This window comes from Paramisgurnus dabryanus, chromosome 10 (genome assembly GCF_030506205.2).
Source record: "Paramisgurnus dabryanus chromosome 10, PD_genome_1.1, whole genome shotgun sequence".
Lineage (NCBI taxonomy): Eukaryota > Metazoa > Chordata > Actinopteri > Cypriniformes > Cobitidae > Paramisgurnus > Paramisgurnus dabryanus.
Genome location: NC_133346.1, coordinates 9518090 through 9544236, shown reverse-complemented (window position 1 = coordinate 9544236; position 26147 = coordinate 9518090). Strand labels below are relative to the sequence as shown.

The window sequence follows — 26147 nt, the reverse complement described above, 5'->3', positions numbered from 1 at the left end:
TCAGCAGACCCAAGTGTAGAAAGATATTGTAAAGGTCCAAGTACAGGGAAATCCTTAGGTTCAGGTAAAAATGCTGATAGTGGTCCAGATTCAGAGATATCTTTGAATATGAAAGATGTTTTACACTTTACTACTAAGCATCACTACGCGGTGTAAGTGGGCTTTGGAGAAAAAGGACATCATTGATTTAGTGCCAAAAGAGAAAGGTCACTGAGATTTGAAACTTTTCAAAATGTGCACTCAGGCATGAATATGTCCAACTGGTTGGTTAGTAGTGATGGGCAGTCCGGCTCTTTCCATTGATTCGGCTCTTTCGGCTCAAGCTCCGGCTCTACATTTTAGTGATGGCAGTCCGGCTCTTTTCATAGATTCGGCTCTTCTGGCTCGGCTCCCTTAGAAGAGCCGGCTCCCCTGCCTGCATCTGAAGATTCGGCTCTGCTCGTTCGCTACAAAGAATCAGCTCTTAGAGCCGCTCGTTCGCGAACGACCCATCACTATTGGTTAGTGTGAAGTGAGGCTGTGCATGATTTGCTACTTGCGATCCAGCACATCTTAGATCATGACTGGTTTAAGATTAAAGGTGACCTAGAATTATTGAGCGGAGTATTTATCCTTGTTCTGTAATGTGACATGTAGACAAAAATGTTTTTGTTTGGGTCTGTAATGCCTTAGAAGCTTCCTAAAAACCTCTCTCAGATAGCTCTATTAGGGTGGGGGATTTTAAACAAGTGGTTTTGCACCTATTTGGCTCCCCCTACTGGCTTAACTTACAATCTCATTACTGATTGGCTGACTTTGCTGCCACTAAAAAAATGTAGCCAATTATTCTAAAGTGGAGGGGCAGTTAGATGCCTGTGATGTCATAAGCATCAGTTTTTCAGATTGGGCTGTTTTCTGTCTGACATTTCTAAAAGAGGAATTACTATGAGACTGAGATGTTTAGCATGTCTAGCAATTTTTGTATGTTTGTGAATGCGGGTAGACTACCATTATTCAACAAAGACAAGGTAAAAATGGTTTTTCATTCTCTGTCCCCTTTAAGTAGAAAGGCAGTGAGCATAGTAAAACAAGATCTCAATGTATCACTTGTGAAATGTGCAAAGCCTCCTGAGAGAAAGTGACCTAGATGCTATACTGAGACTGTCTGGAGACCTGCAGGTACAGGGAAAGCATCGTGCGAGACTTTGGTTTGGTGGGGCTGATGATTTGAATTGCATGAGATGGCTCAAACCTTTTCAAACTTAATTTAAAATCAGATTACACTTAATAAACATCATCTTATTGAGATATTTTGCAAGATGACGCATGCCAGTTAGCTGTCAAATACTCCATGCATGCCTAAAAGGAAAAATCATTGACCATTGGGTCTTATAATATGGTTGATCATTTCTACCAAGTAATGTCAGAGTTATAATGAAAAACATAGATAAAATTAAAAGATTATCCATTTCTGATTGATAAAGAATTACTCGCAGACAACAAATGACACACCTAAAGTTTTTATATATTTACATTATAAATAAAGCAGCTTAGTTAAGATAACACGTGCCAAGTACCTGTTACAGTGACATCTGGGACATTCAAATAAAAACTGGATCACACTTAACCATTTCTGTAAAGCTGACATCAAATGCAAAACATATCAATGCAATTATTATCTTGGATTTAAAGTATGTAAAGCCTGTGGTTACAATTACAGATGTGAGAAAAACATGCATCTTTATACACACCAATAATGTGTTTGGTTTTATTAACAAACAAATACCTATAGTGTTGACTGTTGAACTGTCAGCAGAGCAATATAGCTGATCTACCAGCTTCAATAGGTACCGTAGAACTTTAAATGCTTTGCATTCATGAAACACCAAAGTTAGCTTAAAAGCTAAGTCAAATTTTACTTGGGGTTTAACTTTATATTTTCTCAGTATGCATTATACTTATCAACGCATTTTATACACCCATAAAAAAGGATCACAGTAAACACCTAAATCTAGGAGGAGGGGAACATCGCCATACAATGAAAATTACTTGATTTGTGTTGTATGAGTACATTAAAACTGTAATTTTATTAAGGGTACATATTGATTCAATAATTTAAAATAGCTAATGTATTTAAATGTTAAGTCTATTAGTAACAGTTTTTTTTTAAAGCTTTAGTCTTCTGTATGTTCCTTATGGAATTTGTTGTAAATGTAATGTTAACATCTCTCACATCCTTAATACAAGAAGTAAGAGATCTTCGACAGAAGCAACCTTTCCATTTAAAAACAAAAAGAGAGGTAAGCAATCTTAGATTAGTATATTTTTTTACCCAGCAAACACTTGTGGCTGCAGGGGTGGTGGTAACTTGTCGTTTTCCACGTTCTCTGCATCTATCGCAGATGCCCGAGGTTTAATCTCCAGTGGGTATCTTTCCAAGATGTCCTGGACTTCGCGGGCCACGCTGTCCTGCCATTCTGCAAGTTCTGTCTGCAGGCTTTGTGCCTCCTCGATCACCTGCTGCTGTCTTTTTTCAAGGTTAGAAAGGACGCTTAGATTTTGATGGATCTGGCTGAGGACCGGGTTAACATTAGAGCCGGTCTGGGGCCAGCCTGCAGGATTGTCTGGTCTTCGAGGGGACGCCTGACCAGACATGTAGCGCTCAAAGTCCTCAGGGCTAAGATTCAAAGACTGGGCGTCCAACTTCTCTATAAAGGCTACAGCACAGCACTGTAGGGAATGAGTGATTGAGAAGAATATGAGGAGATGATACAAGATCCTAGAATAAACAGTAACTTACAAGATGTAATTATATTGGCCCCAAAAAAATATTTGGACATTTAGCCAACACATAAAAATGTATCAAAGTCTTTGCATTATAAAAATTTTTGATATTAATATGTAATAAACTACACCTGTGGTTATGCCGCTAAAACACATGTGAATTTAAGGGACAACTAAAATGGGACCAATTGGTTCCCATTGTTTGTTTTTAAATGTCAAGGTTGTAAAGGTTTAATTTTTGGCTATTTAATATCTTTACTACTTAATGCAGTGCTTCCCAATCCTGGTCCTTGAGGACCCCCTCCCAAAAAGTTTTAGACGTCTCCTGATTTAACTCATTAGCTTGTTGGGGATACATATTTACCATTTTGGAAGGAGGCTGATAAGTTGAATCAGGTGTTTTAAATAATGAGACCTCTAAAACTTTTTGGGATGGGGTCCTTGAGGACCAGGATTGGGAAGCACTGATTTAATGTAATAAAATATATATATATTTTAAGTGCCGCTGAATTATCTATGTGGACCCACCAGGTTGGTGAAGTAGTATCCATCCTCTCCTGTCATGAGTCTCGAGGGATTGCAGAAGCGTGTGATGTACTGGATGTTGGACTGCAGTCGAGGAGGATTGGCCTTCAACACGATATAGATGAGGGTAGGCAGAAAGTCATCTGCAGATGCTGGTTCATTCTTGGTGATCCTGATGGCATTGAAAATATGCTTACTGCAACTGGTGATGCAGGCCAGTTTATCCTTCGGCACACGCTTCGAGTCCATCTCAATAACATCTAGAGAAAAATAAATAAAATCTGTTTTCTTAGAACGTACATTTACAGAAAACAGCTAAAAGACAAAATATTATAATGGCAAGGAAATGTTTTGCAGACTCACCTGTGATGGCTTTGACTACACTATCGGACACCTCTGGGATCTCCTCGTCCACAGGAACACACAACATCTGAATGGTAACCCAGTGTAAGGCCCTGAAAAAAAATAACTGCGTCATTTAAAAAGCCAGTCATCAAACAAGGTGAAGTGTGTCAACATTAAACAGGACTGCAAGTTAAGGATTGTCTACTGATAGTTACTGATAGGTTAGAAAACAGAAAGTTTGAAATATTTTAAGTAAATATTGGCCAATCAGGCAGGTGTGGATGCTCAAATGACCGTTCTGACAGCGAACCAGAACCCTTTTCAGGTATGCCCATTTTTTGACCAAGCAAGTGTAAAGATGCATTACTTATGTATAAATTAAGGCTTGTTAAAAGAAGATTTAAGCGGCTGACCGAATCCTGCGCTGGGTGACCAGGTCTTTTTTCTCATCATCTGTAGTTTCTGGACAGAAGACGCTTTTGTACAGTCGAGTCATGATGTATTTTTCCACTTGGTCCATCACCCTGTCCACCTTTTCAGAGGAACCTGAGGAAAGAGAAGCACACAAGTATAGTATCAAAGTAAGGTCATTTGAGAGGTGGTCCAAAAAATATAAAGTACTGTGCAAAAGTCTTAGGCCTGGCCACCACCAGACTTGTCCTATAAGACATTAGGATTTAATATTATTTAGGTTTAAGAGATCCTGCAGTTTCCTGCTATTGCTCAAGTGGAAGGGGAGTTAACCCTAAAAACTTGACACATCAGTTTACATTTTTATACCGTTTTTAATACTACATACACATTTCCTGCATTTTCTAGATGTATTCAATTAAAGAGGCTGAGAAACAATAGGCTTTATGCCCAGCTTCACTACTTCCTGAACTTCAGACAGCTCCTTGTTTCCTGTCTGCCATTATTGGACAAACTGATTTATCCTGGTGTGCCTGACCTCAGTAGTCACAACAACAATAATCAGACACACCTGGATTAATCAGTTTGTCCAATAATGGCAGACAGGAAACAAGGAGCAGGCTGAAGTTCAGGAAGTAGTGCAGCTGGGCATAAAGCCTATTATATATGATCACTTTAACATTGCAAAAACAACAAATCTAATTCTGGCATGGTGGGCTAGGACTTTTGCACAGTACTGTATATCAATAATGTGGTTAATGGTTAGGGTTGGAGATCCGATTTATAAAACATCCACTTATAAAAAATGCTACATAGTTTTGTCTTATAAACAAACACAAAATATGTGGCACTAATATCCAGTCTATTGCATAACATTGCTCCCATGTCACCACGCTGAAACAACAATGTTTCTTGATAGATGTTTGATGGCAAGCAGATGTCGATATACTACATTTTCCCAGAGATTACACTAAAGTCAAAATGTCTCTGATGGCCAATCATGTTTAACTTGCAAAACAAGTCTTATTTTAGCTTAAACCATAGCTTTTAGCTTAAAAGTTTTGTACAACACTACTGTATATATATGCTAGTATTTACAAGTCTGTCACACTTGAAAAACTGATATTTTATGCTCCAAAAGGTGTCACATTTTGAAGATAGCAGTAAAATTAGTCTTTCCTATTTGTTATGGGTTTTTGTGATGGATCCTACCTTTGAAATAATTCATAAGTCGGTCAGACATGTTTTGGTAGAAGTCCTGAACACACTCAGAGAGTTCCTCGACGCCAAGATCCTACAAATATGTATGAATACAAATAAAAATGTATTTTATTATTAGGTAATAAGCACACAAATCCAACCCTAGATGAAAGAAAGAATGGCAAGACACAAAGTTCATAAATACGGACTTAAATGATTTTTATATTACCCAGTATACATATAAAAACTAAAGTATTTGATGACTCTCAAAAAATATTTTAATTTTAAAGTTAATTCAACCAAACATTTATATTTTACCCAACCATGGGTTAGTTAAAGGGACAGTCTGCCCAAAAATGAAAATTATGTTCCTCACATTGTTCTCAAGCTAATTTTTTTCTGATGAACACAAAAGATGATATTTTAATATATGATAAGCACACAGTTGACTGTACCTATTGACTTCCATAGTAGGCAAAAACAAATACGATGGAATTCAATGGGTACCATCAACTGTGTGCATACCATCATTTATCAAAATATCTTCTTCATCATTTATGCTTTAATACTTACAGAATATTTGTTTTCCTACTATGGAAGTCAATGGTGGTTACGGCAGCTGTGTACTTACCATCATTTATCAAAATATCTTCTTTTGTGTTCATTAAAATACAGGTTGAGAACAACATGAGGATGATTTAATGATAACAGAACTATCCCTTTTAAACAACCCGAATTTAAAATCTTATTATAAAGTGTATAAACTTATGTTAAAGCCACACCCTTTTATTTCCCATGCTCTCTATGAAAGCACGGCTCTGCTTGTGGATCTCTCTGCCGGGTTTCTGGAGGGTCTTCAGGAAGTCCACAAAATCTTGTGACACGCGATCAGTCTCAATGCTGGACTGACGACTGATGGACGGACTCGGTGTCTTTCCCTCGTGGCTTTCTGGGGAACACAACAGAATAAACATTAGCACATTAATAAAGCGATCTGAATATCCAAATTAGTTAATGAGGAAGTTCATTCATTTAGTTCATCACAGAACGTCATGTGAAATTCAGTAACTGTCCATCATCTAATGAATGAAGAAGAAAAAGACCAACCTTTAAAACAATAAATGTAGTTGTAATGACTGAATGTTACGTGACATTCTGCTAATCACATTAAAAGGAAAAGACGCCTCAAGCTGACAGAATAAACCATATAACATGATGTATACTAACAACATCAGATTGTTGAATACAAGTCCAGACAGAGACCGAAGAGATAGGATCTTTGGGAAGCAAAGACTCTTCGTCTGTTATCATGCCAAAATCTTTGACGTCAGATCGAAGTCAAAGAGACTAACAGAGTATTCAGCTGAATGAACTGAGACAGGAATCTTAAACCAGCATGCATCGGCTGCTCTTCCTGAGATCACAAAGAGACTAAAGTCACATATTTAACATGCTCTAAACTAGGGATGCACTATATATACCCATACTAAAAACTTCTGAAGTAATATTTCCTTACTGCAAACTTAAAGGGACATCCCACTTATTTTAAATATGCTAATTTTCCAGCCGAAAATAGTCCCCTTGGTTACTTCAATAGCAAAGGACTACTTTCAGGCAGTGCATAATATCACTACGCCTGCTGCAGCCATGTTACATCAGCAAAGCGCTTGATTATTACGCCAGTTTGAGAGTATAGTTCCTAGACATATCTGCCTAGAAAATCGCAGCTTTTAATTTTCTGTCTGTCTTAGTACACGTTGTAACCACAGAAGAATCAAGGTTTAAATAGGAAAAATAACGAAACTCTTTTGTTATTTTTTTGCGCGATGCTAATGGTCTAACCAGATTCAATGGATTATGCTAAGCTATGCTTAAAGTGCTAACGCCAGACCCGGAGATCAGCTGAATGGATTCCAAAATGGTAAGAATGAAATGGGAGTTGGAAAATAAGCATATTTTCAAAAATAGGGGAATGTTCTTTTAAGCACCTGCCTCAGAAAAAACATGTTTTTCTATTCAGATCAGTTTGCCAGTTCAGCCATGTGGCATGAATCAAACAATCTAGTATATGTCGATGCAGTTTGACAAATACACAATGTGTTCAGTATGTTACACTGGTTATATATAGTTAATGCATTCTGCTGTATGAATTGATCATTTCATTTCATCCGTAACTTGAGGCTGTGTATTTGGTGCCCAAGGTAGAGCAAAATTATGGCTTACACCAAAGTGTGAACCACTGATATCGGTTTAAGTTTAACCCTAGTCTTTGACAGCAATTGAATTCTAAAAACTAAAGGAATCATTTATTGTCAGTGATCTGTGCTGAAAAGCTACAGTGATGTGGCATTAATACCCACCTCTCAGTCTGGATACCAGAGCTGCCATCAGATTGACAAGAAAAGAGGGGAATGAATGAGACAGTGGACATGAAAAGGGCAGGGTGAATTTAACAAGGGTCTTCCAACACACGCAAACACAACTAACTAGAGAAATCAACAAATACACACAAACACAGTACGACAGTATGTCACAAAGCGTTTGGGCGGGAGCCCATGTTTCCAAGATCACAAACTGCGAAGCTTTGTGAAATACTTAAAAGGAATAGTTTACCCAAAACTACAGTATCCCGGCCATTGTTTTATGTGAAAGTTGCTGATGCAAGCTTTTTTGTAATTGTTACAAAAAATATATATCATTATAATTGTTATACAGTCTTAATGAACCTTACCCATGGAGCTTAAAAGTTTACCATTTGTGGAAGAAAAAGTAATTCAGGTTTTAAATGACATGCCAATGAATATATACTGATGTTTATGTGAACTATTCCTTTTAGAGATGTCGTTCTCCTTGACCTCATCAACACAAAACATCATAAAAAGAAGTTGTGGTCCACGCCACCTCAGAAAAGAGAAACACAGCAATCTCCACCAACGTTCCCTGTTCATACCCCCAGATCCTTCTGGCTTTATCAGTTACCTTCAGTGGGCGAGCCCATGTCCCAGGGCTGGGTAAAAATGCCCTTCAGATCCCTTAAGAGGGTTTCTCCATGGCTCTCCCTCCTGCCCTGCACCTTCTCCTCTTTCACTCGTTTCTCGTTTTCTTTTTCAGGGGGGACTAAAACACCCAGGGTGGGCAGGGGGTGACACAGGAGTGAAATAAGGAAAATGATGGAAAATGTTGTGCCAGAGGAGTTCAGATGAGATGTAAAGAAGAAGAAGCAAAATGGGAAACATGTGGGAGAGGTAGGACGGAGATGAGATGCAATCAAATGATGGATGACAAGCAAACTGAGAGACGGAGATTGGATGAGTTGTTTGAAAAAATTATCTTACAACAACATGAAAAGGCAAATTATCAGGCTGATCGCAAACGGATGTAAAACAAAACAAAAATAACATCATGCACGGATTACTAATACTTAACGTTTCAATGGTAAAGCCTTTTAATCCCCAATCAAATTTTAATCACAAACGCCTATGTCTGAGGCTGCCAAGGAGTTTAAAGCTTTATCAAAGAAAGGTGATGATGATGAGGAATTATGGTACGATTATGGGAAATTGATTTGCATATGAAAAAGCATGATTTCTCACAAGGAAGCAAGAATGTGCATTGTCTATTTTGGGCTCTGACCTAGGCAAAATCTACACTGTTGAGTCAGCAAGAAACTAAGCTTCAAATGTATGTCTTTTGAGCTAATATAAAATACATGTTTATGAACTTCCTCTGGGTTCTGACAACAAGCTTCCTATGTCCACCAAACAACCCAAACGAAGGGTTCATACAGGGCAAATTAAAATATTTTAGTGGGAACAGACCAAACAAAACATTTTACAAACCACCGCACCCACTACCAGATTGGCCACAGTCCCATTCCACCCACTTCATACCTTTTTTTGGGGCCGTGCGGGAAGAAGGACTGAAGAATTTCTTCACGGTGGTGACCTTGCGAGTTTTCTCGTTGGTTTTCTTCTCCTCAAATTTGGAGAAGGTGGCGAGAGATTGCTGGGAATGTGACTGCGGAGGCTGGGTTTGCGAGGAACCGTGAATGCTGACATAGGCCGCCTCCTCTTCCCTCTGCAGCCTGTGACAGAAAACACGCTATTAAATTCTAACATAAACCTTAATGTCAATTTGATTTTTTTGATAACAGATCACTTACGATTACAAGCATATTAGGACCATCCTTGATACAAGTGATTATTGTAAACAAAAATGCTATGATATACAGTAATAGCCTTTCTGCTTGTATAAGCAACACATTTCCGCTCACTTTTCAGCCAGGGCCCAGTCCTCTTGGATCTGCCTCTGCCGAGCTTTCTGGTACTCCTCTCTCCAGCACTTGGAGCACAGGCCCTGCCAGGCAGCATTTCCATAGTAACCGCATCCCTTCTTGCATAGCAGTTCCGATTGGTCCACATGGATCCCTCGTCGCTCAGAGCGCTGACTCATTGTTTTTCCTTTGTTCCTTTAAAGTCAAGAAACAAGATTGACAAGAGGTGCGTTTGCATATCCTGTCTGCTAGCACAACAACAGGTAATACACTTGACCTAGATGTAATATGATAAAATCAGTGATCTCCTTTGATAAACAAAACAAGAGTATTGACTCAAGAATTTTAACAGACCCGCATGAAAAACTACTGTGATATACTACTATAGAATCACTATAAATTGTAAATCTATTCTGGACCGTAAACTGTAGTAAATTGTATTATACTATAGTATATTATAGTAAATATATACTATGATATAGTATAATTGTTATAGTTTATGTACTTTGTACTTCTTATTTCAAGACTTAAAGGGTCCATGGCATGAAAATTTGACTTTTTTCATGTTTAAGTGCTATAATTGGGTTTCAAGTGCTTCTATCAACCTAGAAAATGTGAAAAAGATCAACCTAGTAACTTAGTTTTGGTAAACCATTTTCTGCAAGCACAGGGCTCAACATAAAGGACTGCCCGGTTGCCCGGGGCAAGCGTGAGAGATGTTCGGGCCAGTAAAAAGTATTGTCCCTTGCCCGATCGGGCCAGTGCATCACCCTCTGTCCCTGAAATATATTTTCATCAATGTATATTATTTAACCTCTTGGAAGCAGACATTTAGTTAGGTAAAACAGGACAAAAGAAACAATGCAATATTTAGCAGAGTATGCTGTCAGTTTACATGTAAAACAGAAAAGTTGGGAATCTTTTTTTCTTTGGAACATGTCTTGTATATGTATACAATTATACTTGACTTTTATTATAATTTTATTATAATTATTGTTTTTAAATATGTTACACTGATAGTTTTTAATTGGGGCCAGTGAAAATTTTGGCAGGGCAAGTGAAAACCTGAACCACTGGCCTGACCGGGCCAGTATAAAAATTTTTTTGCGTTGAGCCCTGAAGCACGTGAAAAATTAGTTCATTGAAATTTGAAATCTTATTATAATAATACCGCCCATTTATCTGCACTAGCCAACCACGGCACAGCCATTTAGTGCAGAGAGAAAAAGAGAGAGTGAAAATAATTCACAGCACAATTGAGTTTCAATTGCAACAAACCACCATCATTGCGATCAGTGTTTGAATTTTTATCAGCTCATTTGCATTTTAAAGGACACACCCAAAAACGGCACATTTTTGCTCACACCTACAAAGTGTCAATTTTAACATGTTATAATAAATTATTGATATGGTATTTTGAGCTAAAACTTCACGTGTGTACTCTGGGGACACCAAAGATTTATTTTACATCTTTAAAAAAGTCTTGTGACATGGCCCCTTTAAGGTCTATTAAAAAACAACAGTAACAAACACTGCATGCTAAAAACAATACACACAAAAATTAAAATACACTTTAAAAAAGACAATTATGCCAATACTGCCAATTATGTTAAATTATAATAGTATGTAAAATTAACTATAGTAAATAGATAAACTGTATTAAATACCCTTCATTTTTATATTTGTTGTAAAAAAAACAGTAAAACACTGTATCTAGGACTTTTACTTTAGTTTACAATAGCTCAGCTGCTATATTATATATGGTTCTGATTGCAGACTTGAAAGCCAAAAACCAAGAATAAAAGCACAACAGTTTTACCCAGAATTACCCGGTCTCATTAAATTTTAGGTCTGACAGTACAAGCATACAAAACACACTCAAACACTATCAACTAAACACAATCAACCCGTCTATATATCTATACAAAACGACTGTCCTTACAATATATCTATAGTTTAAAATGTGTGATCTCTTACAATCGTGTAATGTAATGAAATGTTAAAATACTGACTGTACAGAAACTCTGGTCAACAGATTTCAGCACTGACGACTATAGAAAACGAAACAAAAAGTCATTGCTTAATAACAGCAAGTCGTGAATTTATTTTCATTACAAACTAAATCGTCGTTATCTAAATCATTATGCCACTGGCCGGACTTTACAAAAGAACGTTAGAGATATATTATCGACTAGAAATAACAGCGTTGTCATTTAAACCGCCACAGGCAAATACGTCAAGTTAGCAAAACAGCTACGTGGCTAAAAACAAACACAACACACTTAGAGGCTAGAGCAAGGACTTAAGTGAGATTAATATGCAGAACCCTTGTCAAAATTGCAATGAGAGAAGCACTAAAATAAACAGCACATTTTTAAATGTTTGCATTAATCCATAAAACAACGACAGATTAGTGAAATACCTCGTCACCGGTCTTTCATCCATGGGTCACACGGACGTCATATGCGCGCGACTGGTCTTTGCGTTCTGTGGTGGGCGGGGTTGCGGTGTGTTGATCTGGAGGTAAAAAAATTATACATCCAGTAAGATATTTAGTCACGCAGTACTGTCCCAACACTCATACTTATTAATTATATATTATAAAATAATATATTAATATATATATTATAGTGTCAATACAATAAAAAAAATAAAAACACAAATACATTGCAAAATATATGGTTTATTATCAGCACAATATCGCAAGTACATTAATGCAATACAAACATAATCTACAACAGAGTACAATTATCGGTTGAGCAACATAAATTTCACTGGGCAAGACTTACAGTAAACCCCAGTTAGGATTATCAGATGCATTGTAATTTTAGTTTCTCTGCTGCCAAAACACAGAGAGCTCATGCACCTTCATATGGCTTTCACAGCTCTCAAAGCAAACATATAACAAAAAGAAATAAGATATAACCAAAATATGATGCTAACTCATGTGCTGTTGCGAAAGGCTATAGCTTTTAAAAGCAAAGACAGATGCTGTTGGCAGGCAGCAATAAATAATTGTCAACAAAGTGTCAAAGTAATATAAATACAAGATGGCTAACAGTCTTTTAGTAATATTTTAAATATACTCTTTTAAATTCATATTTAGTACATTTAATATCTAGTAAATAATCTTATCCTAAAAAGAATATATTTGGTAATCTATTTTGGACTCTCCTTTGAAAACAGTTTGTATAATACATAGCTCTCAATGATATTTAAAGTGATGTAAGGTTAATTTTAGAAGGCCTTATTGTGAAGCTTGTTATGGCTGTAAATGCCAGATGATTTTGGATGCCTTTTATCAACCGAAAGTCTTTAATGCTTTGTATAAAGATCAGGTACATATTGAAGTCAGATAAAACAAAGAAAAAAATACTGTAGGGAAAAATCCTTCATTAATAGTACAACACAAGCAATGGCAGACTTTAAAGTTCAATTGATTGATTTTGTTGGTCAAACTATTAATACATTCATTGTACATCTAACATGAAACCTTATTTTTCAAAGATTATATTTAGGTCAGAAAACACTGTTTTATGTAAGTTAAGGGGATAGTTCACCCAAAAATGAAATGATGGTAAGCATACAGTTGATGGTACCCATTGGTGTCCACAGTACACGCTGTAAAAAAGATTTGTTCCTTCAACTTAAAATAGTAAGTTACATGGTTGCCTTACAATTTGGATTTAATTCAACTTAAAAATATTAGTTAACTTAAATAAAAATAGCTGCGTCAACTATATTTTTCCAGTGTATTTGGTTTTCCTACTATGGAAGTCAATGCTTACAATCAGCTGTGTGCTTACCATCATTTATCAAAATATTTTTGTTTGTGTTCATCAGAAAAAAATAAATTAATACAGGTTTAGAACAACATGAAAGTGGGTAAATAATGACAGAATTTTCATTTTTGGGTGAACTATCCCTTTAATTTCTTCAAAGGACGATTCCAGAAAACCCATGTAAACTATAACTGGATAAAACAATTGCATGTAGGGTATCCTAAATTATCAAAGCTAAACAATTACCTACAAAACTAAGGGATCAACACAGCTACCGAAATAAAGCAAATTTCGGATCACAAACCACCATTCCCAAAGAGCGTCCGGAATGCATGTCATTCTATTGCACACTGGAATAGGATTCCAAAATCCTGCTGGTTTCATGAAATTGCGACAGCAGCAAACGTCACTTGGTCGGACCTGATGCATCCTTATTCTTGGCAAAAAAGTGAACCTCTTAACGCACCACCCTTTCACCACCAGGTGATTTTAAACTCATAGATGGGCCTTTTGCAGTAGTAGTGGTTAATGAGGTGTTTGTCACAAACACCGATGCACTGCTGGTCTGCAGTGATCCCACGATCTGCCAGGTCGCTCACTATGCAGTGAAGAAGGTCATAAACATCTGCCACAGCTTCCCAGGGCCCGAACGACACGTCCACCTCACAATGGTGTTCAAACAGCTTGGCCTCACTCTCCGAGCGCTCAAACCGCAGCGAGTTGAAGAGCGGCCTTTCATATGGAGTGATGGGCATCTCTTCCTTGTACACGCAGATCTTTAGCTTTGCAAAGCGAGCCTTCCGCTGTATGGCACGAAGTTTCGCGATCTCTACAATGCGTTCTAAATTTTCTGGAATGAAGAAAGATAACATTACCATCAATTGCATTTTAATAGCTCAACTGGAAAAGCATGCAATTACCAAAAGCAAGGTCATTGGTTCAAAGCGCAAATTTGCGTACCTTGAAGATGGATAAAACGCAATTGAGAAATGGGTTTATATTACCTTTGTAATAGGGTAAGAGATCAAGAAAGGCCTGTCGCACTTTCTCTCCAGTAAGTGGCTGCGTATCTTCCAGGCTTTCCAGAAGAGGTCCAATAGCATAGTACTGAGCTTCTCTGTGCACGGCACGAACTCGGTCCCTATGAGGCAGCTCACCCTCTCGCAGAAAATTTAAAATATCCCTACAGCCAAAGAAATGAACAATATAGAGCACTGAATATTGTAACTAGACAACCTTAAGTACATTGTCAGCTGGCTATCTCTTTACATAGTTATTCTAGTAATCCACTGAAGCAAAAATGAAAGCATAAGCTAAATTCTGAAAACCAATTCAGAATTGCTTAGTATATTTAGTTCCCAAATATAAAGGTATAAAGCAAGTCTAATCAGATTAAGTAATCTAAACTCTAACCCAAAATATGTGCCATCTCGGTCGATGAAATATCGTCCTTCTGCATCGCGAGGAATGTGGTGGCGGCCACTAAACATGGCAGCCAGCATAGTGTCCTCATAACGTCGTAGGGTGGAGAGCCGGGTGGTAAAATATGCTCCTCCTACATTCAGGGGAATGACCTCAGGAAACTACAAAGAGAAATGTGCATGTTTTGTCATTGCCCCTAAAAATATTTGGATCAGCAATTTATTATTTGCAGTGTATATTTTGCTATATTCAAAGTGCATTATGTATGGGCATGTAATCTCAACAGTGCTCTTAAAGGCGGGGTGCGCGATCTCTGAAAGCCAATGTTGACATTTGAAACCACCTAAACAAACACGCCCCTACACCAATAAAATCCGGACCTTATCTAGATAGACCCGCCCCACACATACGCAACCCAGGCAATGATGTTGGTTAGTAGACACGCCCCTTACTGCTGATTGGCTAAAAGTGTGTTTTGGTACTCAGCCTGACTCCCTTTCCAAAGCGTCAAAAATCGTGCATCCCGCCTTTAACTATTATTATCATTATTATTAGAGATGCACCAATCAATGCTACATTTTCTGATACTGATATAGATTATTTGTAATAACCCGATGCTCTTTTACTGGCTGTATGCATACAAATGGCAAATAAAACATCAAGTGCCCTCTGTTCCCTTTGCATTATGTCATCAAGCAGATTTACTCATGTATATGCTCCTGTATAGCTCATTGGTAGAGCATTGCGTTAGCAGGGCAAAAGGTCATGGGTTTGAACCCAGGGAACACATGTTGATATGCACTGTAAATTGCTTTGGATAAAATAATAAATAATATTTCAGGTACTATATCACTGTCAATAATAAATAACGTTTTAGACTAATCACAAAACAATATTGTTGACATGTCATGATGGGTTTATCAACAAACAACTGTGACACATTTCGCATGGGCCTTCCAAAACACGATTAGGTTAATCCCACCGAGCAAAATTATTTGATATGAACCAATCAGAGCAGACCACTAGTATAAGGACCAATCAAATTGAAGCACACGGGAAGAAAACACTGTTGTCTATGGAACACTGTGAAGAGTTTATGAATTAAACATAGCTACTTGACGTGGTTCCCACAGGATGATTTAAAGGACGTATTGGAAAAAAGCAAAGAAATAGTCCTCCATGCACTTTAATAAACAGCTTCGGGATAAATATAGCACATCCACTTAGGGATTTACCTCCTCAGGTGCGTCTAAAGGGCGAAGAGACTTCCCTAGTGTAAGATTAGGTGCAGGTATGGTCGGTTTGTGATACTCCTCTTCCCCGGTGATCGCATCTTCCTGCTGCTCAGTGTCGCTCGCAGCCGAAAATACCACCATCACTGTGGGCTGAGGGACCGTCCGCCCCTCCTGCGCGAACCTCCTCACCCGTGATGTTGCCATTTGGAGCGGAGCTGCTGCTGCGCTGAAGGAAAGCGGAGGAGGTTCTCCGTTCGGGGTTTCGCCTGCTCCATTATGCTGCATGCACAAAAACAGCGCTAGGTTTTATAAATGTAGATTGTGACCCACACAGATACTGCCAATCGTTGTTGTGATGGCTTGTGTACAGAAGAACGATCGAGAGGCGTGGTCTTAGGGTTTGTCAGGTGGATGTGAGTCTGCTCATGTGCTGCATGCTCGCTGGAAAGCTCTTACGCAAACTACGCAGGCAATTGCAAACTGATGGGGGCGTAGTCCGCTGCAGGCGTAAACAGAAATAGATATTGACAAAAGTGCGCAACTTGTGTACACGTATATTGTCAGGGTTTAGTATTTTTTTTTATAGGGCAGTGGTGATAAAAATAGCCTGCATTAAATTGTATTTTCTATTTATTTTGCTATTAACAACATATGTGTTACATACTAATTTACATTAAAAAATAATGATAATACTACAATGCAATTTGCAACCAGAAAAATTTACCAATATAATTAAATGTTCATCTGGTAAACTGTTGACGTTTTCAAATTCAAGTTGGAGTAATTTAGTATAAATATACAGTTACATACAACAATAAAGTTATAAAAAATACAATATTTGCAAATAATTTTAGTAAAGTCATAAAATAAAATACAATATTTATTCAAAGTACTGCAAGTAAGACTTTATTATTTGATTTCTTTTTTAAAAAGTCTTAAACTTTATCAAATCATTTTAAATCAAGCAACAAAAATAATTTTACAGTAAAAGGGTGGGAAATATATCCGAGATCATTTAAGCAAAGTTCACAATCATCCATAAATGTCAAAGTCTGCATTATGATTTGATAAATCCTCACGTAAATCATGTGCTAACAGTAGCCTACAGTCCATATTTTACGGTAAATTACGTAATATAATGATGTAAAATGCCATTTCTCAACGCAGCAGCCTGCGGAGGTCGCATGCGTCATGAAGCCTAGTTTATTTTTAAATTAACTGAGCATTACATTCGCAAGTCATAAGCACATTACAACAATTTACGATCAACTAACAATAATAGTCAACTTAATAATGGTTAATATTCTGATATAAAACTATTTTGATGACGTATGCAGCCACCAATGCGACCTCCGGAGGCTGCAGCCTTCGGATATACAACGGCCGAACTCTCGGCCAATCCCTTAAATGGAAATATATTCACTGCACGTCATTGGCCAATTTCAACAGACCTGCAAAGTAACTCGATTTTCATTGGTCGATTTGCCGTGCTTGATGACTGTGTTTTCCTTGATCTCTGCGCAATGGCGGAGGTCAGAATACGGTTCGGGAGAAGTGCTTACAAGTGTTTAAAACCCTCTTATCAAGCGATATGGGATAAAGAGAGCAAGGCGATCCTAAAGGGGAGTTATGTTGCAGCATTAATAAATTCACCGCGGTTCTGTGCAACTGAAAACGATCGCGTTGAAGTCGATCATGGAGCGGACAAAATATGCCGGGTATGTCTTCATACTCCCAAATTGAAATCATCTGAGACGAGTTCAAGAGTATTTACATACTTAAAGGTTGGTGATGGATATCCCGGCACCTTGGACTTCCTTACCGAGAATACTTCTGGAAATATACGCACTGACTATGTTGGGTTGGAGGCAAAAGCAGATTGTTTAACTCCTGTAGAGGGATCTTCATGTTTGGAGACGCATGTAAAACTTCCCATATATAGCAATGCTGGCAACCATCAGTTTAAACGCCAGTTAAGGAGATCCATCTATACAGGAACACTATACGGACGTTCACATCCTCGTATAGGACAGTTTACCTCGTTCGCAAGGGCATATGGTAAAAAACACAATAATGGCAATCCAGTGCCGTTATATAAATCAAAGTCAGCCTACTACGACATCCTTGAGGTGTCTCCAACAGCAACGCACGCGCAAATCAAGACCGCATACTACAAACAGTCCTTCAAATATCACCCAGACAAGAACGCAGGGAGCGAAGAGGCAACCTTTCACTTCGCCCAAATCAGCGAGGCCTACAGCGTACTCGGTAACAAAGCTTTAAAAAGGAAATACGATCATGGGATCCTGAGTCAAGAGGACCTGCTAAGATCCGGCAGACCCACAGGAAAAGATAGCACAGCGTCACCATCAGGTCAGCAGACCCGATCCCGGCAATCCCCATCAGTTGGTGGCGACCAGCAGAACATCTTTGACTTTGATACCTTCATCCGAGCGCACTATGGAGAGCAGCTGCAGAGAGAAAGGGAGCTACGCCAGCTCAAGGAGAAGATCCGTCAGAAACAAAATAAGCAGTTTGAGGATGTGAAACTGGGCAGAATGAAAGAGGTGGCTGTAGGGATGCTCTTGGTTATGGCAGTGTCAATCGTATTGAGTCTGAGTTCTAACGACTGAGATCTATGGACACTTGGAAAGATTTTGTTTTAAACCAATGTGCCAAAACACAAATGTATGGATCTGTCATATCATCATTAGGATCTTTTTAAATGATTAAATAATTGTAACTCGTTTCTGCCCAAAGTCATAGCTACTACACTAGAACATGCTTGGTTGGGTAAAATACGAACAATCCCAACCGCTGATTTAAAATAAGGCTGTAGGTTGAAACAGCCACATTACACATTTAAGATTAATGGTTTTGGTATAAAATGATACCAAATTAATCTTTAATGAGTTGGGAAGGATCTGAATGGTTTGGTTAATACGTTGGCCTAGTAACTGGTTAAAAATGTATTTGGGTGCTCTACCTCAGTTGTTAAATGGCTAGTGAGCACTTGCACAAGGGATTTATTGTATGCTGTCAGAAAAAAGTTACAAAAGTTGTCGTTGGGGCAGTACCTTTTCATAAAAAGTACACATTTGTACCTAAAAGGTGCATGTTGGCCCCTAAAGGTACATATCTGTACTTTTAAGTAATTTTTTGAAGGGTATTGTTAACAGCGTTTGTACCATTTTATCCAATGATGGCTGGGTTATTTTTGACCCATTTTGGGTAAATATTGGACAAAACGCATATTGGGTTAAAAATGACCCAATATTGGGTTGTTGTTATGCAACCATGGGTTATAATAGCCCAGCAGTTGGGTTAAAACAACCCAGCATTGTGTCAATATTTTCAAAAAATTGTTAAAAAAATAACCCAGCCATTTTAGAGTGTGTAGGTAAAAGTATTTTCCAGATCTAGTAACTAATTGGCCGGTCACATCTGAGCTTTTCATTTAGGGTTTAGTAAAACAGACCCATGTTCTTTGGCTGTCTATTATCTGAACAGGTTTAGTTTAATTACTTAAATTGATTGAAAGGTGATTTTATTATTATAATATGGAAAGTAATGGTTGGCTAATGGTTCAGCATCTAGGCTGCTAAATCAAAAGTTGTGGGTTTATTCCCAAATTGGGAGGTACCTGGAAATAGAGATTTGATGAAAACAAGTATTGTGCCTTTTGATTATTGGATGTAAAGAATATAAAAATGTCAACTGTTTTATTTTAAATTATATTAAAATGTTACCTCTCACGTTCACAGATGTATATTTATTTAATTTAATATTTTGTTGCATTTAAGTTGTGTTTGATGCTTATTGACACCTTATAAATCCACATAGCCTGTTCATACTTGCGTGATTCTCGCGAAATTAGACTTATGAGGTGTCATGAAACATTTAGATAAATAAGTAAATGCTATCAAATTAAGAAGCATACAGTTACAAACATCTCTTCATGTACTATTTTGCACATGATTTCAAATGACATCATACAAACCAATTTTGTTGTTTTTTCCACATTTAAGCGGAAATGTTCATTACCGCAACGTGTCCATAACTGGATTTGGGTTCTTTGGCATGGAAATATTCATAATTAAAAAATTAAACGCTTCAGTGCATGTTATACTATACAAATTTACAGTAAAGAAACATGTGGTATTTGGTGATCATTGGTAAATGTAGAGACAATAATAAGGAATATAAATGTGTCCAAGACCTAGTGATGGGAGAAACGAAGCTTTTCGAAGCATTGAATCAATTGCTTCGAAAATTGATTCAGTTTTTCGAAGCAGTTCGAAACCCACACACGCTGGCGACCCCTGCTGGTCAAAACAGTGTAAAAGCAGATCTGTCCACACATTTTAAACTTTTTTTACAAAATGATAGCAAGATTTTTATTAAAATATGTTTCAAAAAATTATTTAACTTAATTAAGACAAAGTTAAAAGTGTATTATGTGTTTTTAGTTTTATTTAGGGCAAACAAATGAATAAAACTAACTACCCTTATGCACATTTTTGTCATTAAATCTGTCTATAAACAAAAAGTAGACAACATGGCAGTGTTATTAGTCAGAAGGATAAATGTTTTATGAACTTTCATAATAAAACTGACCCGAGTTCACCTAAACTTATTAGACACTGGTCATGTGATCAACTCCCCCTAGTGGTGAACCATCGGATTTTCAAAACGTTTCGAAACAGTTATGACGTAATGAAGCCTCGTTTGCTAAAATCACGTGACTTTGGCCAGTTTGAAACAAGCTCCGAACCACTGATTCGAAACCAAACATTCGTAAATGTTTCGAAGCCTCATGAAGCAGTCACAACCAAGACCAATTTTCTCATCCTCCGCAACAATTTTCAATCATTGTTTAAGCCCTTGAGGAACTAACATAAAAAAATAGTTGGAAGGGACATAATTGACTGTGACACTCAAGATGGCTACCAGGTAAGCAGTTCTTATTTTTTCTGTCCAGATAAAAGTTGAAATTTGTTTGTCATAGTACCTAGACAACTTTTTATTTCTCATTACAGAAACATGAGTTTGTAAATGCATATTTTTTAATGTGATATTATGTTGCGGTAATGATAATCTAAAAAATTTTAATAATTCTACAGGACTTATTTTTAAATCCTCTAAAAATAATGGTTGTGGTAAGTTCAGACCTTAATCTTATATGTGCAAAAAAAAAATGGCTTCAAGGGCTTTTTAAAAAAATCTGATGCTGGACACCCAAGTCTGGATTTCGTGAGAATCACCCATTTACTTCTTGTAGTCATAAAAAATGACCCATTATGTCATTTGCATATACTTCAGACCTCTTAAACTTTGGTCTTAAATTTCTGACATTACCTGACACCAGAAATATTTAAATAAATGCAGAATACAGTGATAATGTGTTTGTACAAAAGATATTTACTTCAGTTAATACACCTATGGTGGTAATGAGGAATAATAATAATAATAATGAATTTCAAACAGTGATATTGCTTTTTCATTTTGGATTAGAACCGTAACAGCGCTGGGAACAGAATACAAGGCTACATGAAGATACACAAAGGAAAAACAACCAAACTAAATACATATCAAGAGAACAAAGTGGAAGAGTCTTTATTCAGTTAATGGAGGATTCAGCTCCATCTTGTGGTTCAAAACCATGACACATAGAAAAATAAACCGTACAACTGTTGTTAGCAGGTGTAAGAGGGGAAGGTGTCACAGACAAACTAATGGACGAAAGGGCTGTGCTAAACCAAGTTTCTACCTGAGCTTTGAGAGACCTAAGGAGAATCTATAGTATACCAGCTTGTTGGGAGCTGCCTGTCAGGCTTCATATTACCCACATACAGAGCAACAACAGATCGAGATATGAATGTCAACACCGAGCCATCTCATTCCAGTAGATATCGGCTGGTCGATATGAATCGTAAAAGTGTTTGACTGAACAGATAATCATCATGCGAGCCTCAAATGTAACACAGTTACACAACTTTGAGAAACAAAAACAAACAAACATGAAATCTCCATCTGGGATACAATGAAACAAAACTGTAGCTGTTTAAAACATACCGTCTCAGGTGAAGAAAGAACATACTGTCTCAGGAAGTGATGTTTTGAGTGTGCGGGAAAAAAAACGAGGTAACAATTATGACATCACTACCAAACTAAGCTACGGACGAATCTATCTACATTAATGCTACTCGTGACTACCGATGTAATATCAATAATGATGAGCTTTTTTGTTTTCCATTTTTTGTCTTTTTTTGTCTTTTTCTTAGAAACCATATAAACGTGCTGTCTGTGCAGTTGTGAGTTGATGCGTTTAGTCGTCTGCAATATTTTCCATAGAAAAATATTTGCGAAAAGAAGCAGAGAAAAGTGCAGGACGTCTGAATCGAGAATCGTTTCTAAGTGTTTCATGCCATAACAATAACATCACACCCCAGTGAGAATGTTTCTAAAACACAAATCAATGTGACGGACATAAAAAGCGTCCAGAAAATGGTAAATGTTTTTCCTGTGTTCGATTAAAATCACGTGGTTATGATTTGAAAAAAGGTCGATTTGTCAGTTTTTTGACAATTTGGTCCACACTACAGTGTATTCTAGAAATCAATTCACACCTCCAATGGGGAACTTGCAGATAAAATACAATAACATGATTATTAAAACGAAATGATGGGACATATAAATGTAGTAATTCTTTTTACAATTCCCACTGTAGGAACTTTGGTATAAGAACCAAGCCTGAATCCTGGGACAGCTGTTTTCTCTTAGATAAAACAATACACACTTGAAAAGTACAGAATATTATGACCTGAGACTAGATGAGACCTTGCTGGCTAATTTGCAATAATGTTATATGATCTGACACGTGATATTTCCAATCTGCGTAAAAGACTTATTTGGAATGAAAAAGACGCAACGAGTTTCATTGAAGGCACTCCAATGTTAGACGTGGAGAGAAAGTTTGAAAAACAGTCACGGGCTTATTAAACATGTTCGTATGTCACATCGGTTCATGTAACGTTAACTGTGCTTTTGTTTTAGGTCTAAAAGAGACAAATTTGATTTAATCTTTCATTGGCACACACGACAAAGGCCGAAGGTAGTTTTAAGCCGACGTTCTCCGAAAAATTCACCGGCATGAATTCAAATGCGTTTCTTTTTTTTTTTTTTTGATTACCAAACAACATCAAGTGAATTTCATTCCTACTAAAACAAAAATCCAATTCCTCAAGGTGCAGCTCAGAGCGACAGCTATTTTCAGTGACGTCAACTACCAGTTGTTCACTGGCTCATCGTAGCAACTAAGCTTGATTGCGATAATAAACGTAATCTCAGAGCGTTTGCAGGTTATACCTGAAAACCAAATAATTCAAGAGCGTCAGGTTTGCCTTTAAGCGCGAATACAGCCAAACACAATTCATCTTGAATCGTCATCTTTAAAGTGTTAAAAAAACATCTAAAAGCTTACTAATGAAATCATTAATGTAATACATATCTTTGTCAACGTAGTAACTGTGTTCATCCAGCTCGGTGACAGAGTAAAATATATGAAAACATAAATCAAAATGATAATCTTCAGAATTAATTAAGAGAGACATGTATCAAAAGTACATCATTTAAATGTAATCCAATACTGCCGGCAGTCTATTTGTCTAAAAATATGTAACCTGACCTTTTATAGTCCCTTCCATTACAAAAAAAGAGCACGTATAACAATATAAGACATCAATATGTAAAAGACAGCATCTATAAATAAGCAAACCACACCAAACGAACAAACAAAAAAACGAACAAAAAAAATCTACCATTAGTTTTTCTTATGCGTGTAAATAAAAGTAATTTAATGTACTATGTGATATGCTGTAGGACTGCTAAATAGCTTAGGGACGTGAGGAGGTTTCCACAGCCTGTGGCGAGTAGTAGTAATATACAAATATAAATCGCTCTAGTCACACACATACACACACAAACAAACACCCCCAACACTGTGGTTTGTACACAGACGCGCATGCTTTATCGTACAGAAGCACGCATCACAAAACCAACTCCAAAGGCATCGGGAGATGCGAGTCTTCGCTGCGCCCCCTGGCGTTTCCACCTTAAATTTCATTCACGATCTACGCAATAAAAAATATAAACGGAAAGTCTCACAGTTCTCCGTTATAGAAAGAAAACAAAAACATTTCGCTCAAGGTGTGACGTGAAATTGGTCGCGCTTTTCCAGTCGTTCCGAGGACAAATGCGTGTCGTGAACGTACTTGGTTACGTCTGGGACGCTTCGGGTGAACAGTGAATGGAGAAGCTGGTGAAAAACCTGAAGAAGTTTAGAGTTCGTAATAGAGCGAGCGCTAGGTCGGTTTCCCTGCACACTCAGCGTCCTGTACCCTGGTGCTGAGGACCAGCCCATACAGTGCAGTGGCCTATGGCCACACCATAGAATTAAAATTGGTAAAATCAGATTTTAATTCTATGGGCCAAACCACCCAACTTGGTTAGAGGTCTCTGATGTATGGTTCTATTATAAGAGGATAAAAATCAGGCTCGCTCATTCTCTTTAAAAAATATTTTGTCAGGAATATTTACTCAAAAGTACTGTACAAATCCTTTTTTTTCTTACTATTTCCGTCTTTGTTTTGGCCTAAAATGACGTGTTTTAAACAAGACCTCCGACGAGCTTAAAAACGTTAAGCCGGGGAGGAGATTAAAGCTATGGAAAAATAAACAATAAACCCTACCCTTACCTAAATAACGATAAAAATTGACACTTAGCTATCACTTAGCTATCAAGTTAGCTATTACGAAATTCCTCCTTTTTCTCCCATCAGGACCGTTTCGTTGTATTGTTTTTTTTTTTGTAGACGTTACAATAGTTGATATGAATTTCGTGTGATACTTTTTCATGACGAGGATTCTGGATAATTTTTTTTACGTGTTTTCGTAGCATGATTTTTTTTCCTTTTAGCCCATTGGCTCACCAAAAGGTGTGTTGTAAAATTAAAAGGAGTGCTGTTTAGAGTCAACTGACTGTGCAATCTCTTGGTGGCAACTTAATTGCTATAAAAAGGATTTTCTTCTCTCCTACGAGAAGTTTCCGAACTGTGAAAATAACGCCGGTTCCATTACATTGGAATCCATTGCGTACTAGAGTTGCATAGCCATTGGATGGCCTCCTCGTGGGTAGGAAGGGAGAGGCGGATGGGACGGTGCACCCGTGTTCCTTCAGCCAACACTTGCTCTTAAAATGCTTAACTTTTGGTTCGAAAACCGGTTTAAACTAGTCTCTCGAAGTTTACGTGATACAAAAGACGAAAACTCCCAAAAGTCTTGAGAATCGATAAATTATTGTAACAGTTATTCAGCTTGTTGGTGAGAACACCTCTGTGGCGGCGTGATATAGTGTGTATATTTTTTGTGACTTTCGCCAGTCTCGTGAGATTTCGTGAGAACGCTCCCTTCTCCTGTGCTTTGTCTCAGTTTTTTTTTTCAGTTTCTTCTTCACCATTAGCCAATGGTGTCACAGCCCTGTGGCCAGCAGGACTGTTAAGTGCTTCACAAAAACAAAACAAACAGATTAAAACTCCTCTTTTCGCTTTTTTGTCCTGTCTTTGATAGCCCATACAGCAAATATAAAACCCATGGGTTCACCGGTGGAGTGTGTGCACCAGGCTTGGCCAGGTTAGCTCAGTAAGGGACATAGTGAGAAGCCTTTCAAAACTCCCATTCGTGAGGCTCATCACGGTTCGCTGCTTTCTCCAGCCGGTGGATGATGTTGTTGAGGTTGGCTGCTTTTTTCTTGCGTAGATTGCTGTCCTTTGGGTTTCGTAGAGGAGCTGCGACGGTGGCAGACGTTACGGAGGCCGAATCGGGGATGCCGAACAGGCTGTCTATTAGCCTGGTGGTACCCGAAGCGCTGGGGAACTCTCCCTCCCCGTCTTCATCTCTGTGGCTGAGGCCGGGACTCTCCAAGAAGCCCTTGCGTTCCTCTGACCCGGACGATCCGGCGGGTCGACCCTCGGCGGTGCTGTCGGACTCCGTGCCGTCGCAGCTGTTCTCTCCATCGCCCCCAGACTTCCCCGGGGGCCGCGCTGAAGGGGACCCACCTTCACCGGCAGCAGCTTGGATCTCTTCGATGAAAAGTTCTCGCCGAATACGAGACCTGAAGAGAGAATATGAGTA

General features: G+C 37.9%; 4 protein-coding genes across 11 annotated transcripts in view; 1 reads left to right on the top strand and 3 right to left on the bottom strand.

Annotated features, from left to right (window-relative positions):
* Positions 1-1483: 1483 nt before the first annotated feature.
* On the bottom strand, positions 1484-12009 carry rabgef1 (RAB guanine nucleotide exchange factor (GEF) 1). 5 transcript variants are annotated; one of them, XM_065259816.1, is made up of 12 exons: positions 11940-11987; positions 11530-11568; positions 9518-9712; positions 9135-9328; positions 8224-8361; positions 7605-7625; positions 6027-6193; positions 5257-5338; positions 4047-4179; positions 3652-3743; positions 3292-3548; positions 1484-2709 (listed from the first exon to the last, which is right to left on the bottom strand). In XM_065259816.1, the coding sequence occupies exons 3-12, from the start codon at positions 9694-9696 to the stop codon at positions 2308-2310; spliced, it is 1665 nt and encodes a 554-aa protein (XP_065115888.1). In that variant the 5' UTR covers positions 9697-9712; positions 11530-11568; positions 11940-11987; the 3' UTR covers positions 1484-2307. The 5 variants fall into 5 exon arrangements, with proteins under 5 accessions (XP_065115888.1, XP_065115875.1, XP_065115881.1 ...); XM_065259803.1 differs by lacking the exon at positions 11530-11568 and having other exon boundaries at positions 11940-12009; XM_065259809.1 differs by lacking the exons at positions 7605-7625; positions 11530-11568 and having other exon boundaries at positions 11940-12009.
* A 171-nt stretch (positions 12010-12180) lies between these two features.
* kctd7 (potassium channel tetramerization domain containing 7) lies at positions 12181-16484 on the bottom strand. Its single transcript, XM_065259848.2, has 4 exons — positions 15957-16484; positions 14713-14882; positions 14304-14482; positions 12181-14149 (listed from the first exon to the last, which is right to left on the bottom strand). Exons 1-4 carry the CDS (start codon positions 16239-16241, stop codon positions 13773-13775), a joined length of 1011 nt encoding a protein of 336 aa, XP_065115920.1. The 5' UTR covers positions 16242-16484; the 3' UTR covers positions 12181-13772.
* Positions 16485-17352: 868 nt separating this feature from the next.
* On the top strand, positions 17353-20010 carry dnajc30a (DnaJ (Hsp40) homolog, subfamily C, member 30a). The gene has a single exon (XM_065259858.2). The coding sequence runs from the start codon at positions 17480-17482 to the stop codon at positions 18587-18589; it is 1110 nt and encodes a 369-aa protein (XP_065115930.1). The 5' UTR covers positions 17353-17479; the 3' UTR covers positions 18590-20010.
* Positions 20011-21547: 1537 nt separating this feature from the next.
* cux1a (cut-like homeobox 1a) overlaps positions 21548-26147 on the bottom strand; it is a 123802-nt gene continuing 119202 nt past the window's right edge. For all 4 annotated transcript variants that reach the window (XM_065259867.2, XM_065259877.2, XM_065259871.2 and 1 more), the window contains one exon: positions 21548-26127. In XM_065259867.2, coding sequence (XP_065115939.1) covers positions 25680-26127 — 448 coding nt within the window. In that variant the 3' untranslated portion in view covers positions 21548-25679. The remainder of the gene's footprint in view (positions 26128-26147) is intronic.

Excerpts from the sequence above, each read along its gene's own strand:
- rabgef1 (XM_065259803.1), bottom strand. The coding sequence starts at position 11,962 with ATGGATGAAAGACCGGTGACGAG. Across the intron at positions 8,362-9,134 it reads CCGCACGGCCCCAAAAAAAG|TCCCCCCTGAAAAAGAAAAC; the intron begins GTATGAAGTGGG and ends TGGGTGTTTTAG. Across the intron at positions 3,744-4,046 it reads GTCACCCAGCGCAGGATTCG|GGCCTTACACTGGGTTACCA; the intron begins GTCAGCCGCTTA and ends ATTTTTTTTCAG.
- kctd7 (XM_065259848.2), bottom strand. The coding sequence starts at position 16,241 with ATGCAGCATAATGGAGCAGGCGAAACCCCGAACGGAGAACCTCCTCCG. Across the intron at positions 14,483-14,712 it reads CGAGATGGCACATATTTTGG|GGATATTTTAAATTTTCTGC; the intron begins GTTAGAGTTTAG and ends CTTTGGCTGTAG. Across the intron at positions 14,150-14,303 it reads TCTCTTACCCTATTACAAAG|AAAATTTAGAACGCATTGTA; the intron begins GTAATATAAACC and ends TCTTCATTCCAG.
- dnajc30a (XM_065259858.2), top strand. The coding sequence starts at position 17,480 with ATGGCGGAGGTCAGAATACGGTTCGGGAGAAGTGCTTACAAGTGTTTA.